A 14202-nucleotide genomic window follows, 5' to 3' on the forward strand; every position below is an offset into this window, starting at 1 on the left:
TTTAGGTGCTTTTTTGCAAACTCCAAGCAGGCTTTCATGTGTCTTTCACTGAGGAGAGGCTTCCGTCTGGCCACTCTGCCATAAAGCCCAGATCGGTGGAGTGTTGCAGTGATGGTTGTCCTTCTGGAAGTTTCTCCCATCTCCACACAGGATCTCTGGAGCTCAGCCAGTGACCATCGGGTTCTTGGTCACCTCTCTTCCCAAGGCCCTTCTCCCCCAATTGCTCAGTTTGACCGGGCGGCCAGCTCCAGGAAAAGTCCTGGTTGTTCCAAACTTCTTCCATTTAAGAATTATGGAGGCCACTGTGCTCTTGGGAACCTTCAATGCAGCAGATTTTTTTTTTTGTACGCTTCCCCAGATCTGTGTCTCGACACAATCCTGTCTCTGAGCTCTGCAGGCAGGTCCTCCGACCTCATGGCTTGGCTTTTGCTCTGATATGCATCGTCAGCTGTGAGGCCTTATATAGACAGGTGTGTGCCTTTCCAAATCATGTCCAATCAATTGAATTTATCACAGGTAGACTCCAATCAAGGTGTAGAAACATCTCAAAGATGATCAAGAGAAATGGGAGGCACCTGAGCTAAATTTCAAGTGTCATCGCAAAGGGTATGAATACTTATGTAAATGTGATATTTCAGTTTTTTATTTTTAATAAATTTGCAAAACTTTCTAAAATCCTGTTTTCTCATTGTCATTGTGGGGTATTGAGTGTAGATTGATGAGGGGAAAAATGAATTCAAACGATTTCAGCATAAGGCTGCAACATAACAAAATGTGAAAAAAGTGAAGGGGTCTGAATACTTTCTGAATGGTTTGCCAGGGTCAAAGTGGATCCAGGTTTGACCCTCAAAAATAGGTATTTGCATTATTTTCTGAAACTACAAACACAATTTTGATGAAACTTGACCACAACCTTCATCACCCATGATGTACCAAAGTATGTTCACGGCATTAACAAATCTGCCTTTTGAGGGTCTACATTGGTTGCCCCCAAAAATAGGTATTTGCTTTCTTTTCTGAAACTACACACACAATTTCGAGGAAACTTGACTACAGCCTTCACCACCCGTGAGGTACCAAAGTATGTTCATGGTATTTAAAAAATCTGCCCCCATTAGGTCTTTAGGGAGGGTTTCCCCCAAAATAAGTATTTTCTTTCTTCTCAGAAACTACACACGCAATTTCAATGAAACTTCACCACAACCTTAATCACCCATGATGTACCAATGTTTGTTCAAGGCATTAGATGGGGGTCTTAGGAGGTATATGGGGTTAAGGGAGGGGGTTGCTCCCCAAAATAGGTATTTTTTTCTTTGTTTAAAGTCTTATGATTATGTTAGTATGATTCTGCATGCTGCCCTGTCTTCTAGCAACGATTGAAATTTGTTTAAAATACCCTTAGTCGGTGCAGTATACTGTTTATTCCACCAGGTGAGCACCAGGGGCGATCTTTCCATTTTTTATGCCTTTACAATAAAAATAATTCTGATTGAATTGTTATGTTATTTCAGCTTCCAAATTTCTTGCTTTTCATTCAAAGACAGTTCTCTAGTCTTCATGTTGGTTTATACCAATTGACACCAAAGGCAGACATTCTCAAGCAAAGGCAGCCATCCCAAGGCAAAAGCAAAGGCTAAAACCAAGACTCGACATTCGAGTCAGGTTCACTATGTTAACAAATATAATTTCGTTCAAAATTTTGGTAGATTAGCAAAACTATACATTTTTGGAATACTCAGAGCATGAGGAATCCAAAAATTAATGTTTACATTTGCGTAGACACCTTTGCGAAAATGACACTCAGGACAGTGATGAAGATAGTCAGGTTCACTATGTTAACAAATATAATTTCTTTCAAAATTTTGGGATTAGCAAACCTGTACATTTTTGGAATCTTCAGAGCATGGAGAATCTGAAAATCAATGTTGGCTTTGCACAGACACCTGCATGGCCGCCATTTTGGATTTTGAAAATGGCCGCCATAAAATACATATTTTGCGCGATCTCGGCTTCTAGTCAACCTAGAGACTTAATTAAATATGCTAATCCTATGTTTTCTGGGTCAAGGAATCCAATAAAGGCCTCAAAATAGTGCTCAGGATTATAGAAAAGCAACAAACAAAGGTAATTGAAAACCATTGGCTTTATATTTGTGATATAACTATGACATAACACATGATATTGCAAGTCCTTTGAAGTTATAGGTTGTTATAGGAAGTTATAGGTAGTATCAGATTGAACTATAAATCCCATACACAGGATCTACGAGGTCTATACAGTTCAGGAATATGCTTTTACCGATCTTCATCACTGTCCTGAGTGTCATTTTCGCAAAGGTGTCTACGCAAATGCAAACATTAATTTTTGGATTCCTCATGCTCTGAATATTCCAAAAATGTATAGTTTTGCTAATCTACCAAAATTTTGAACGAAAAAACATAGTGAACCTGACTATTCACAGCTCTTTTATGTTAACAATCATTGCAACAAGAAACACCTGATAGTCATTTGCTCCAATACGTATGCTTACCCTAAAATGGTGGTGCTGAACATAAAAAAGTGATATTGTTTTACATTGGTGAAACACATATGCATAGAAATACCAATAAATAAATGCTGACCCTCTGTACTCTTGCCTCATTTCATCTTTTGATCTCAAATCCAACTTTCCTGAAAGGTGTTCTATGAACTCTCGAGTTACCAGATGTTTCATTTAATTTTTGAAAATCACAAATACTTCGACACAAAGCAGTAAATTTAGTTTCTTTTCTTTTTTTTCCTCCCACAGTATTGGTAACTTTACTCGGAGATGAATCAGACACTGAAGCACGTGTTCTTCCTCCAAGCGATTTTTACTGAACCAGCGCAGGTTCGGCCCTGGGCTTTCAGTGTCTTCTTCTTCACCTACATTGTAACTGTCGCTGTCAACCTGGTGTTGATCCTGCTCATTATCCTGAGAAAGCAGTTACACAAACCTGTCTACATCTTCCTTGCTTATTTATTGTTCATCGACATTATAGGTTCAACATCTGTACTGCCTCGACTCATGTACAGTATCATCGTAAATAACCAAACTCGGGTGAGTGTTTGTTTCATTCAGGCTTTTTTTGTTTCGTTTTATGGTGGAATGCAAACTTACATACTTGGAATCATGGCCATCGATCGTTACCTGGCCGTCTGCCATCTGCTCCGTTACGGTGTCCTGCTCACAAACAGCAAAGCTCACAAAGTGATTTGGGCCACACTGTGCTGGTGTTTCATCACGACAGGTGTTTATCCCTTGCTATTGTTGCGATTGACCTTCTGCAAGGATGTACTTCCCAATGTGGGATGTGTTTTCATTGCTGTGGCTAAACTATCATGTGATATCACTGTTTATAGTATGTATGGGATTGCATTGATTTTTTACCACAACCACCTACATCATCACTGTTGTCATCGTCACATATGGTTTCATTCTGTATGAATGTCTAAGTTCTGCCGAGGACTCTGAGGGAAGGAGTAAGGCTCTACACACGTCTCACCCATTGGCTGATACTTTCGTTCTTCCTTTTCTCCATTCTTTTCAGCCTTATTTCTCTGCGCCTGACAACTGGAAAGTCTTTCGCTCGCGTTTTTCAACACCTCAGTGGCCCATTGTTCTATTGTTCTATTCGCTGCAGCCTCTTGCAAATCCGATCATTTACGGATTACGGACAGCTGAGATCCGACAGGGAATGACCATGCTCCCTCGGATGTTTCTGAAAATAAAATGATATTGAATCCTGTAAAAGTGATCTGATTTTGAACATGTTATACTCAGATTTTTATCTTGCCCTCTTCCATCCTGCCCAGTTGTGTATAATATGTCACGTATGTTCTTCCATCATGTTTCTCCATTACTGTTTGCAATGGGACTTTGACTTTGCTGCACCCCTGGTTGCATACATTTTGCCTAATTTACGCCCAAGTTTAGTTATACGCGCCCCCCTCCCTTTTCCACGACCTATCATCCCTACTCCCTCACTCCTCCTTTTTCAGACCTCCGTTTCCTCTTCCCCCATTGTTTAGAAGCCAAAAACTCCCCACCACACCATTCCTGGGTTTGATTCCCTGTTTTCAGGCATTCACCTCATCCCTCCTTCGTGCTTCCATCTCCACCCCCCCTGCCTCTCATTCACTTCCAACAACTCCATATCACCTACACGAACTGGAAGCTTCCTCAAAATCATAACATTTTCCCTCAGTTTCCATTACGGGTCCACTATTGTATCAAAAGTCCTGGAAATGTATGTGGTATTCAGTATTTGTTTCTTCCATGATAATAAAAAGCTGTACTAACTGAAATAAACTACCCAACAATGGATGTTTAGGCAGGTGATAAATTACAAGGGAGATTCCATTTTCGAAACAGTTACTCAACAAAATTGACCGACATCCGGAGCATGATACCTACACAAATCTACCTCACTCTACATATCATTACCCCACAAACATAACACAGCCTGCCCCTCCCCCCCTGGAACCGTAGACCCCGCAAGGTTCATTGCAGGCGCCGCCATCCCAGTCTTAACACTTACCGGCTCACACTTAGTTAACCGATGAAATAAATCAGGAGGGCTGTGGGAAGTGAGCCGAAGCTACTTACCTACTCTCCTTACCTTTCTACCCCCTTAAGCAACCATGCAACTATGTACAATTGTGGAATCCTTGGCCCTAACTCCTGGGGCAGGAAGAAAAACAACATGCAAAAACCTATATTAACCACAAAACTTATCCAAAAATTGCAAAAATTTCAAAAACTCCATAAAACATTTATACAACACCTTCCTACAGACTGCGTCCCCCGGTGGATGCCACAAGACTCAACGTTACCTGCGGGGCCATCCCAATGCACCCCAAATTTCCGCGGGCCCTGTCCTGGTCTTACAGGTTAGTGACATGGCTCAGTGGATTTCACCCACATTCATTCAACACAAACGCATAACCACTCGTACACATTCCCAAAATCAAAAAGACTCAAAACCATTACCAAGCACGTATTTCACCCCCCTGCAGGACCATGGCATAGATGTCAAACACGTGTGTGCGTTTCTACTAGGCAGCGAGGAAGTACCGTACAAGCAAGATGGTGGGGGTGTCTCAGGCTGTGGTGCCCGCAGTCCCAAAACGAAGTCGCCCGGCTTACGATATCTCCGTCCGTCCGTCCGTCCCCCCCCCCCCTTTACCTCTTGGCGCTGTGACAGCCAAACAGCTCCTTAAGCTGTCACCCCGCCAGGGGGGGGGAGGTGGGGCGGCTCTCCACACGCCAGGCTCCGTCCGTCCCCTCAGGCTTCCATACAGCCTCACGGGTCGCCGGGAGTCTCTTACCCCAGGGCACCCAAACAGACACACCACCGACGGGCTCCCAATTTCCAGACACCACTGGCTGCCAGGGGTAATTACCGCAGAGGGGGCCCGCAGTCACCGCTCCTCCAGAGCTCGATCCGTACCTGCGGAGACACACACACCTTCCCCACCCACAAAATCCACAAAAACATTTCCTCCCCCACTGCCATTCAATTCTCAACCACATATTTCCAGACAAGATGTCACAAAAAAGATGTCTCCAAAAGTTGCTGCCATGGCCTGCTGATGTGAAATCCCCATTCACATTTGAATCACATTTCCAACCACAATAATCATCACTCGTACTCAATTTCCATCCTCTCGACCACACAAAAACACAACACCGTTACACTTAAACGCCACCCACAAGACTCTTTGTGGCACACATTCCAATCCCCTCCGACCATGCCATCACTCTCACCCGCCCCCTACTCCAAATTACACGTCCCCAATTTATACAAGCAAGTACTGAAGCTTGGGACAGTAAACATCAAGGCCTTACCTCTACCTTGATGTGCAGGTATTTGCCGGTTTGTCAGGTCCAAGAGTGCCATCCACCCTACAGAATCCCAAAATTTGTCCCATTGGGCCCATCAAATTTCCTTTTGTCCCCCAGTACTGGCAAGTATGTGGATCCACCTTCAACGGTGACCTTCACTACACAACTATATTTGGCAACGACAGCTCCGCACCTCTACAGTGCAAGGGCTATCGGACAAGTTGAGCAGCCGATGGCGATGTAGCTGGTGCGTCCCAAATAGCTGTGCTCAGAACTGGCTTCCGGTTGGTTTTATGGTTATTATTTAGTGCAATAAATGGTCATTTCCTCAAGTGTCTAGTCTACGGTGCAGTGCCAAAAGAGACAAAGGATAAATCATATAGGGCAAAAGTTACAAGGGATAATTTATCCTTATCCCCAAAGCTAGTTAACATGCCCCGCCCCCTTGTGACGGGACGAATTTACACCTTACTCCGACATTCGGGTAAACAGAACCTATTATATGGTGATGGTTCCTAACCGACATCCGGAGCATGATACCTACACAAATCTACCTGACTACATATCACTAGCCCACAAACAATTTTTTTTTTTAAAATAATTTATTTATTTATTATTATTTATTTTTTTATCGATATATATATATAAAAGAAAGTTTTTGTTCGTTTGTTTGTCTGCATGCGCTAATCTCCTGAACGGTGAAAGATAGGAGGAAACCTCTGAAACAAAAAATGTCGGGACCGGCCCCGGGAAGGTTATAGGCTAGGTGGCGAGGCCGGTCAAGGCCGCCTCGGCCGGGCTGGGCCCATTTCACAATTAAAAGCTGAGCTGAATTGTAGTAGTCAATCTTCTATGGCCACGAGTAAAAGCTGAATTTATAGTGGTAAATTCATTCAAAAAGAACCCGGGCAACGCCGGGTGCATTCGGCTAGTATACAGTGCGTATTGTTACGTGCTCCTCCCCAAACCTCGGTCATGGTGTACCTCCGAGCCCCGAGAGGAGTCACGGCAGTAAGATGTGTTATTCTGTATGTCAAAGATCAATGGTGAAACCACACCAATTGTTACCAACAAACAAGTATTGTATTAAGATCACACAAGAATAACAGTACAAAAAAACAATAGTAATCAATTGTACAACCAATATGTATTTCCTATGATGGTACCATCAGTTTCATACAATGTAACTCACTGTGCTCCAAGTGAGCAAAAAATGAACATTCCCAATGTCTCTATCCCAGCATCAAGCCAAAGTCGATCCACGCTCCGTGATCGTCAGAACGATGTCGTATCGAGACCAGAATCCCGTTGGGTTGACAGTCACACTGCTAAAGATGGGCGAAAGTGTCCTCAAGAGGCGACTGGGAAAACACATCTTCGGGTATGGGCGTTCAACGGCTCCCAATCGACGAACCACAAATTAACCTTCGGGTATGGACGTTCAACGGCTCACAGACGGCGAACCGCAAATTCCCACTCGAAATCCACGTTACACACACACACCAGATCAACGTCTGGATGGTTGTGAAAATGGTTGAAGCGAGGTGAAGAGCCTGGAGCAATCCGAAATCGGCGCCAGGCAAAATGGCCAACGGCCCGTACTTGAGACGTAACGGCACTCAAATGATTCTCTTCGGAATCAACCGCAAAACCTGACACACAGGTTTATCTGTCACAGCAATAACAACTGTCGCAGGAATCCCTTTCCCAAGAAACCCCAAAGTTCGCTAGTGACCCCGTTCGCTAGCGTTTGCTCAAAACCTCAACGCAGCTCGGTTTCTTGTCCACCTCACTCGCTCCGCCTTTCTCCTCTCCTTCTTCTTCTTCTTCTTCTTCTACTTCTTCTGGTTTTCGATCTGGTTTCTTTTAAAACATTAATTTATTTTACCTTTTGAAAAGAGTTATATCTATTTCACCTAAACGATAACAATAATAGTACATGGAACCAAAAATGTTTACAGTGGATGAGAACCACAACAACGGAAGTGACGAATCCGTAAGTCAAAAAAAGGTAATCCAAATTCAAGGGGTTAATATGCAAAGGTTATTTAGTTTGACAATTTACATGTGGTTTACCAATTATGAGGATATCCTCAGCTTTCCATTGATGCCTTTCATGCATCATTGCTGTCTCACATGACTAAGTACATGTTCATTGAAAATGACAAGTTCAAATCGCATTTTTACAAGTTTGGCTAATCGGTGCAAGACAGTTTGAAATGGACGCATTACTTGTCGCCTGCCAAGTTGATTATGTAAAATTGTTAAGCTGGTCTGGTAATCATCGGTTATGTCATCCTTTGTTCAAGATGGGTATTTAAGATGGGCATACAGTGTATCGGTTTAGAGACAGTCTGAGTCATTGAAAAGATTGTTCAACTTACGACTGAACAGCGGACCTTCGTGGTTACAACCTTTCACCAAACTGGAAGTTTGCAGCGAACTCGTGATGCGTTCAGGGAACGTTTCCCAGAACGGGAGCCTCCAGCAACGAAAACCATCTGGGTGAATGTTAGACAATACCAAGAGCATGGCACTAGCCTCAACCGCCAACAAGGGGAATTCTGGTAGGAGGCGCACTGGGCGATCGGAAATGAACATTGCAGCAGTAAGGCAGCAAGTTTTGGAGCATCCGAGGGATACCAGCGCAAGACAAAATGGGATGGGATTGCCTTCGGCAACATTCAACCGAATCACAAGACTGGACCTCCACCAACATCCATATCGGATTCACATCCGGCATCAACTTACGCGAGGGGATTTTGCCAGGAGGCTCGTGCTTGCCGGATGGTTGATAGCACGTTGCGAAACAGATGTCAATTTCCTGCGGTATATTATCGGCGACGAAGCTGCTTGCGCCATGGACGGCAAAGGTCAATACCCATGTTCTTGAATATGCACCGACAGGACAACCCCTGGAATTTAATTTTGACACCAACATGAAGACAAAAGTGGCCTGTTTGGTTGGGACTTTGTGTAAGTGGTCAGGTAATCGGACCATTTTTCTTTCAAAGGAATGTCAATGGTAACAGGTATCTGCAGATGATCAATGATGAAGTTTTACCACAGCTGGAGGAGAACTTTGAGCGACAGGTTCGTGGTGTCTTCAGATATCTCTGGTGGGCCTAAGACAGTACCCCAGCACATCATTTTATCGCTGTCCGAGATCTACTGAGGGAACTCTTTGGAGACCGAGTCATCGCCCTCAACCATGCAGTGGAATTGGCCGCCAAGATCACCTGACCTCACACCATGTGATTATTTCCTTTGGGGCCATTTAAAGAACAAGGTGTTCGTAACTCCTCCCCGTGATCTTGATGAATTGCAGGGCCGTATTCGACATGAAGTGGATGCTTTGCGCAATGACCCGGCTATGGTGAGATGAGCAGTTCAGGGCATGCTCTGCTGCTGTGAGCTTTGTGTTGAAAGGGGAGGTGGACATGTTGAAGGTGTGGGTGCACAAAGGCCAATCATTCCTGAGAAAAGTTCACATCTGACGTTCATTTTGCACCAATTATCCTGACTTGCATCGATTAGCCAAACTTGTAAAAATGCGATTTGAACTTGTCATTTTCAATGAACATGTACTCGGTCATGTGTGACAGCAATGATGCATGGAAGGTATCAATGGCAAGCTGAGGATCTCTTAATTAGTAAACCACATGTAAATTGTCAAAATAAATAACCTTTGCATATTAACCCCTTGAATTTGGATTATAGTGGGGCAACTTAGCATAACAATTGTGCATTTTGTGAGGAAAGCACCAAATTTGGCACATTAGTAGACTATCATATTATGAAAAGATCTGGATATTGGGCCATCTCAGATTCAGAGATTTGATTTTTGCAAGATTTCGATTTGATTGTGATCGAAGAGAACACCTTCTTCGTCTTCTGTACAGTGAAGTTGCCAGCCCTGAATTCTCTGGCTACATCTGGGTGCTTCATTGGGAGTGCAACCATGTCCCTCAGGTGAACAGGGACCCACCTGGCATAGTGTGTGTGGTCTAAGGCATGGAACCATGGGACCAGTTCCGTCAGGGCATCAATGTACATCGTGAATGAAGCCTGCCGCAGAGAACGCACGTCGACCAGTACCAACATCTCTAGTTCCAGCACAGTTGCCCAGTACTGAAAGTTGGGAATGTCTTCTCCTCTCTGGTGACACCAGTCTTCGAACTCAGGCAGGTCTTCTGCATCATCAGCATGTCATACAGTGGCGTTCATACGCACGGTGTTGCAGGATGTGCAGTGCCACTGCAGTGATTTGATGAGCTCTTCTTGTGCGGGTGACGTGGGCAGCTCGCAGGAAGGAGTCAGCCGTCCCTGGCGTTGCAATCTCAGCTTGCAAATCTGCAAATCTTGCAAAAATCAAATCTGAATCTGAGATGGCCCAATATCCAGATCTTTTCATAATATGATAGTCTACTAGTGTGCCAAATTTGGTGCTTTCCTCACAAAATGCACAATTGTTATGCTATATTTAGCTTAGCTGCCGGACTATTACCTTTTTTTTGATACGCACTGTATATACAGGGTGACCCAAAAAAACCTCCCACATTTCAAAGGTAAATGAAAAAAAAATGGTTAAAGATAATCAAGATATTATTTGCACACATGAAACTTCATTTAATAGTTTTTATTCATCATGTTTTAAAGATGACATCATCCAAATGGTGGCCGTCATCATCTATACACGCTTGAAGGCCATTTCTGAAGGCTGCCAAGTGCCATGGCTCGACGGGTCATGTCGGGTGGAACAGCGGCTATCTCCTGCTGAATAGCAACCTTCAGGGCTTCAAGAGTTTGGGGTCGATGAGTATACACTCGTGATTTAAGGGAGCCCCACAGAAAAAAATCACAAGGGGCGAGGTCAGGGGAACGGGCCGGCCACCCAACGAGATCACCCGATCCGGAAGCATTTCCCTCAGCACTTGCAATGATCTTCGAGCTGTGTGTGCCGTAGCTCCATCTTGCTGAAACCACACATCGAGTTCTTCAAGCTCAAGGTGTTCCAGTTGTGGCCTTATAAAGTTTTTGAGCATATCAATGTAACGGTCAGAAGTTACGGTAACAGTTACACCACCGGCCACCCTCTTCAAAGAAATAAGGACCCACGATGTCAACATCGGCAACAGCGCACCACAGTCACTCGATCGGAGTGCAACGGTCTTTCGTGTAGCATGTGAGGGTCGTCTTCAGAACAATAGCGAAAATTTTGTTTGTTTACAGAGCCACTCAAATGAAAATGAGCTTCGCCACTGCACAAGAGAACAGCATCTTCCGGAACACTTTGCAGAATGTTCTCGCATAACTCCCTGTGGCTTATCCAGTCTCTCGCATTGAGTTCTTGCACAACCGTCATTTTGTATGGATGGAAGTGGAGATCTTTGTGTAAGATTCTCCTTGCAGTTTCCCGGGATATCCCTTCAGCTAAAGCATGCTTCCGTGCAGAACGTCTCGGAGACTGCACAACAGATCACCTCAATGCTTCAATATTCTCAGGCGTACGAGCGCTCCTAGGTCGACCAGGTGATTTTCTTTTTAAAGCCGAGTCTGTTGCCCTGAAATTCTCAACCCACTGCAAGATGGTTTTCCGATCTGGAACGTTTTGGTTCTGTGGAATACTGAAACGTCTTGGAAAGGCTCTCTGCACGGTGATCACGGAACGGTTGTTTGTGAAGAACGCTTCGACAGCGAACGCACGGTGTGCTCCCGACCACGCCATGTTGGCGACTGACGGTTGGGCTACCAACAGACCCTAGCCCCGCCCCTCCCACCTCACTACTGCCAGTGCTACAGCCTTTCGAAATGTGGGAGGTTTTTTTGGGTCACCCTGTATAAAAGAAAGTTTTTGTTTGTCTGCACGTGCTAATCTCCTGAACGGTGAAAGATAGGAGGAAGCCTCTGAAACAAAAAATGTCGGGACGGGCTCCGGGAAGGTTATAGGCTAGGTGGCGAGGCCGATTGAGGCCACCTCGGCCCGGCTGGGCCCATTTCGCAATAAATCTTCTTCTTTCAAAATTCTCTTGAAATCCAACTTATGCACTTAATAGGAATACCTGACTGATTGCAACACATGCTTTCAAAATTCTCTCTCACGGGGCCCAACAGAAGAAAGAACAAGGAATCATTGAGTTAGGTTAGTCACAAAATCGAGGAAAGGTTATATTTCCCCCCTCATAGTTCGTCACACAAACAACATGTAGCCTCGCGATAGTGCACTTATCTTAGTATTTGTGAGCATAGTCCTTTTCCTGTGTTAGTTTTGTGTTGAGTAGAGCAAGGAGAATAGGTCCTTCTCATACTTCCATTGCCTTATCCCGCCTCCATTGCCTTATGCCGCTTACGCCTCTTTGAGTTGCCTTTGGCTTTTTGGCGCGAATTAACACGAGGCAGGCCCAGTAGGTCGGGTCGGGACCGAATGAGGGCGGCGAAGAAGCTGACGGTAAGCGCGAGCCGCCAATCAGGGCTCACAGGGAGTGGCTGCAGCACTGCGTCACAGGGCGTGGTTGGAACGTTCGAGAAAACTCAGGGCGTGGCAAATATAACCCGTCGCGCAAAGCCCCCGGAGGCACTGACGAGAAGAGAAGAGTTGAGGGAGCGCGGTCAACAGTAGAGTTTGAGAGATACGAGATCGGAGAAAGACGCACATGAACCGGATAAGCGCTCGTATTAAAGTGACGCTCGGTCGAGCTTAAAGCCGAGCCGCTATTGCATTGGGTTACGTGAGTAATAGCGTGCTTGTTACTAAACGCGCTGTAGAACCACCCAGCCGCGCTTAGAGACACGTACGTTTCCTTCCTGCCTCATCATCTACCTTTTGTTCATGAAACACGCGACGAGGATCCTTCCATCGCCTGCTTGCCATCATTGCGGGACGTGCTGTGACCGAGGAGAGCCGGACGGTGCCGTTCCTGGACGACCAAGTCGGCGCGTTTGGCCTGAACATGATCCTGCCTGCAATTTCCCTGTGTGAGTGCGAACGGGCCCGAGTCTGGTATTTAAGAATAAGACTGCTTAAGTTCTGCTCTGTGTTTGCTTTCTACCAAATTGTACATACGTGTAAATAATAATTAAACCTGTGTTCTTCCTTTGATTCTACCGCTTTTGTGATTTCCATCATTGACTAAGCGTGGTACGAATAGAACCACTCTAATCGGGGTCCAATATTAACGGTGACTACACGGACCACATGGTACGCAATCCGCTCGGTGTACTCAAATTACACGTGGCTCGTGCGAGGCTTGGTTCCCCGCTTCCGTGGCAGCGCTGGTATTTAGGTACGAGCGAGACTTGGTCCCAAAACCCTACCTTGCGTTTGCCCGGAAAGAGGCGTTTCAAGTCTCTTGGTTACGCCAGGCCCAAAAAGAACAAGGGGCTTAATCCCCCCTTGGTAAGGGTAAGAAGGGCGGCGGAAAACTAACAATATATATGTGCAGTGTCTGTGTTGAAGTTGAGATGATCTGTTAAAGCCATAACAATGTCCCTTCAGTCAGTCCGTCTGTCTGTCAGGCAGTGGGTCCATTATTATATATTTTATTTTGCCGACTCATCCGAGGAGGCTCAATGGGTCATATAATGATGATTCATGGTGTCAATGTGCAAAAACTAATGGAGCCCATTTTTTTTATTCCCATGCACGTGCAGCGACTTTACCCTTTTAGTCCTTTTAGGACCCTTTCGACACTTTACACCATTAACACCCCAAGTACAATTGGAATGTACCATTTGGGCCTTTGGACCCCATCGAAGATTAGACCCCTTAAGACCCTTGGAGTCCATTTTTAATGTCTTCAGGCCCCTTGACCTTTTAGACCCTTTAAACCCCTTAGACCTTTTCAGACACTTGTAACACCATTTAAGACCCTTTCGACATTTAGATCCTATAGACCCCTTTGAATCCTTTTCAGACACTATAGACCTGAACAACGTTTGGAATGTACCCTTTGGACCCCTTAGATTTAATAGACCTCGACTACTTTTGACCCTTTCAACCCATATAGACCACTTTACACCTTCAACACCTTAGACCCCTTTAGGCTTTAACTTATACTGGGCTACAGAACACTTTAGACATTTACATCATTTTTGATCCTAACGACTATAGGAATATAACCTTTAAACCCCTAAACCCCTTTATTATATGTTTTATGTGTCTTTATGTTTTTTGTGTTTAATGTGTTAGCTCTTACACGAGCCTCGACTTTGTATACAAAAAAAAAAAAATGAATTGATCCCTTACACCTGTAAACCCTTTTGACCTTCAGACTGTTGACACCTTTATACCATCAAGACCTTAACTGCGATTGGAATGCACCCTTTAGACCCCATAG

At 44.6% G+C, this 14202-nt stretch overlaps 1 protein-coding gene across 1 annotated transcript; it reads left to right on the top strand.

Annotated features, from left to right (window-relative positions):
* Positions 1-2809: 2809 nt before the first annotated feature.
* Positions 2810-3755, top strand: LOC144894111 (olfactory receptor 7G2-like). Its single transcript, XM_078786193.1, has 2 exons — positions 2810-3048; positions 3476-3755. The coding sequence occupies exons 1-2, from the start codon at positions 2810-2812 to the stop codon at positions 3753-3755; spliced, it is 519 nt and encodes a 172-aa protein (XP_078642319.1).
* The last annotated feature ends 10447 nt before the right edge of the window (positions 3756-14202 follow it).

The sequence above is a fragment of the Myxine glutinosa genome, chromosome 10 (assembly GCF_964187855.1).
Source record: "Myxine glutinosa chromosome 10, kmMyxGlut1.1, whole genome shotgun sequence".
NCBI classification, from domain to species: domain Eukaryota; kingdom Metazoa; phylum Chordata; class Myxini; order Myxiniformes; family Myxinidae; genus Myxine; species Myxine glutinosa.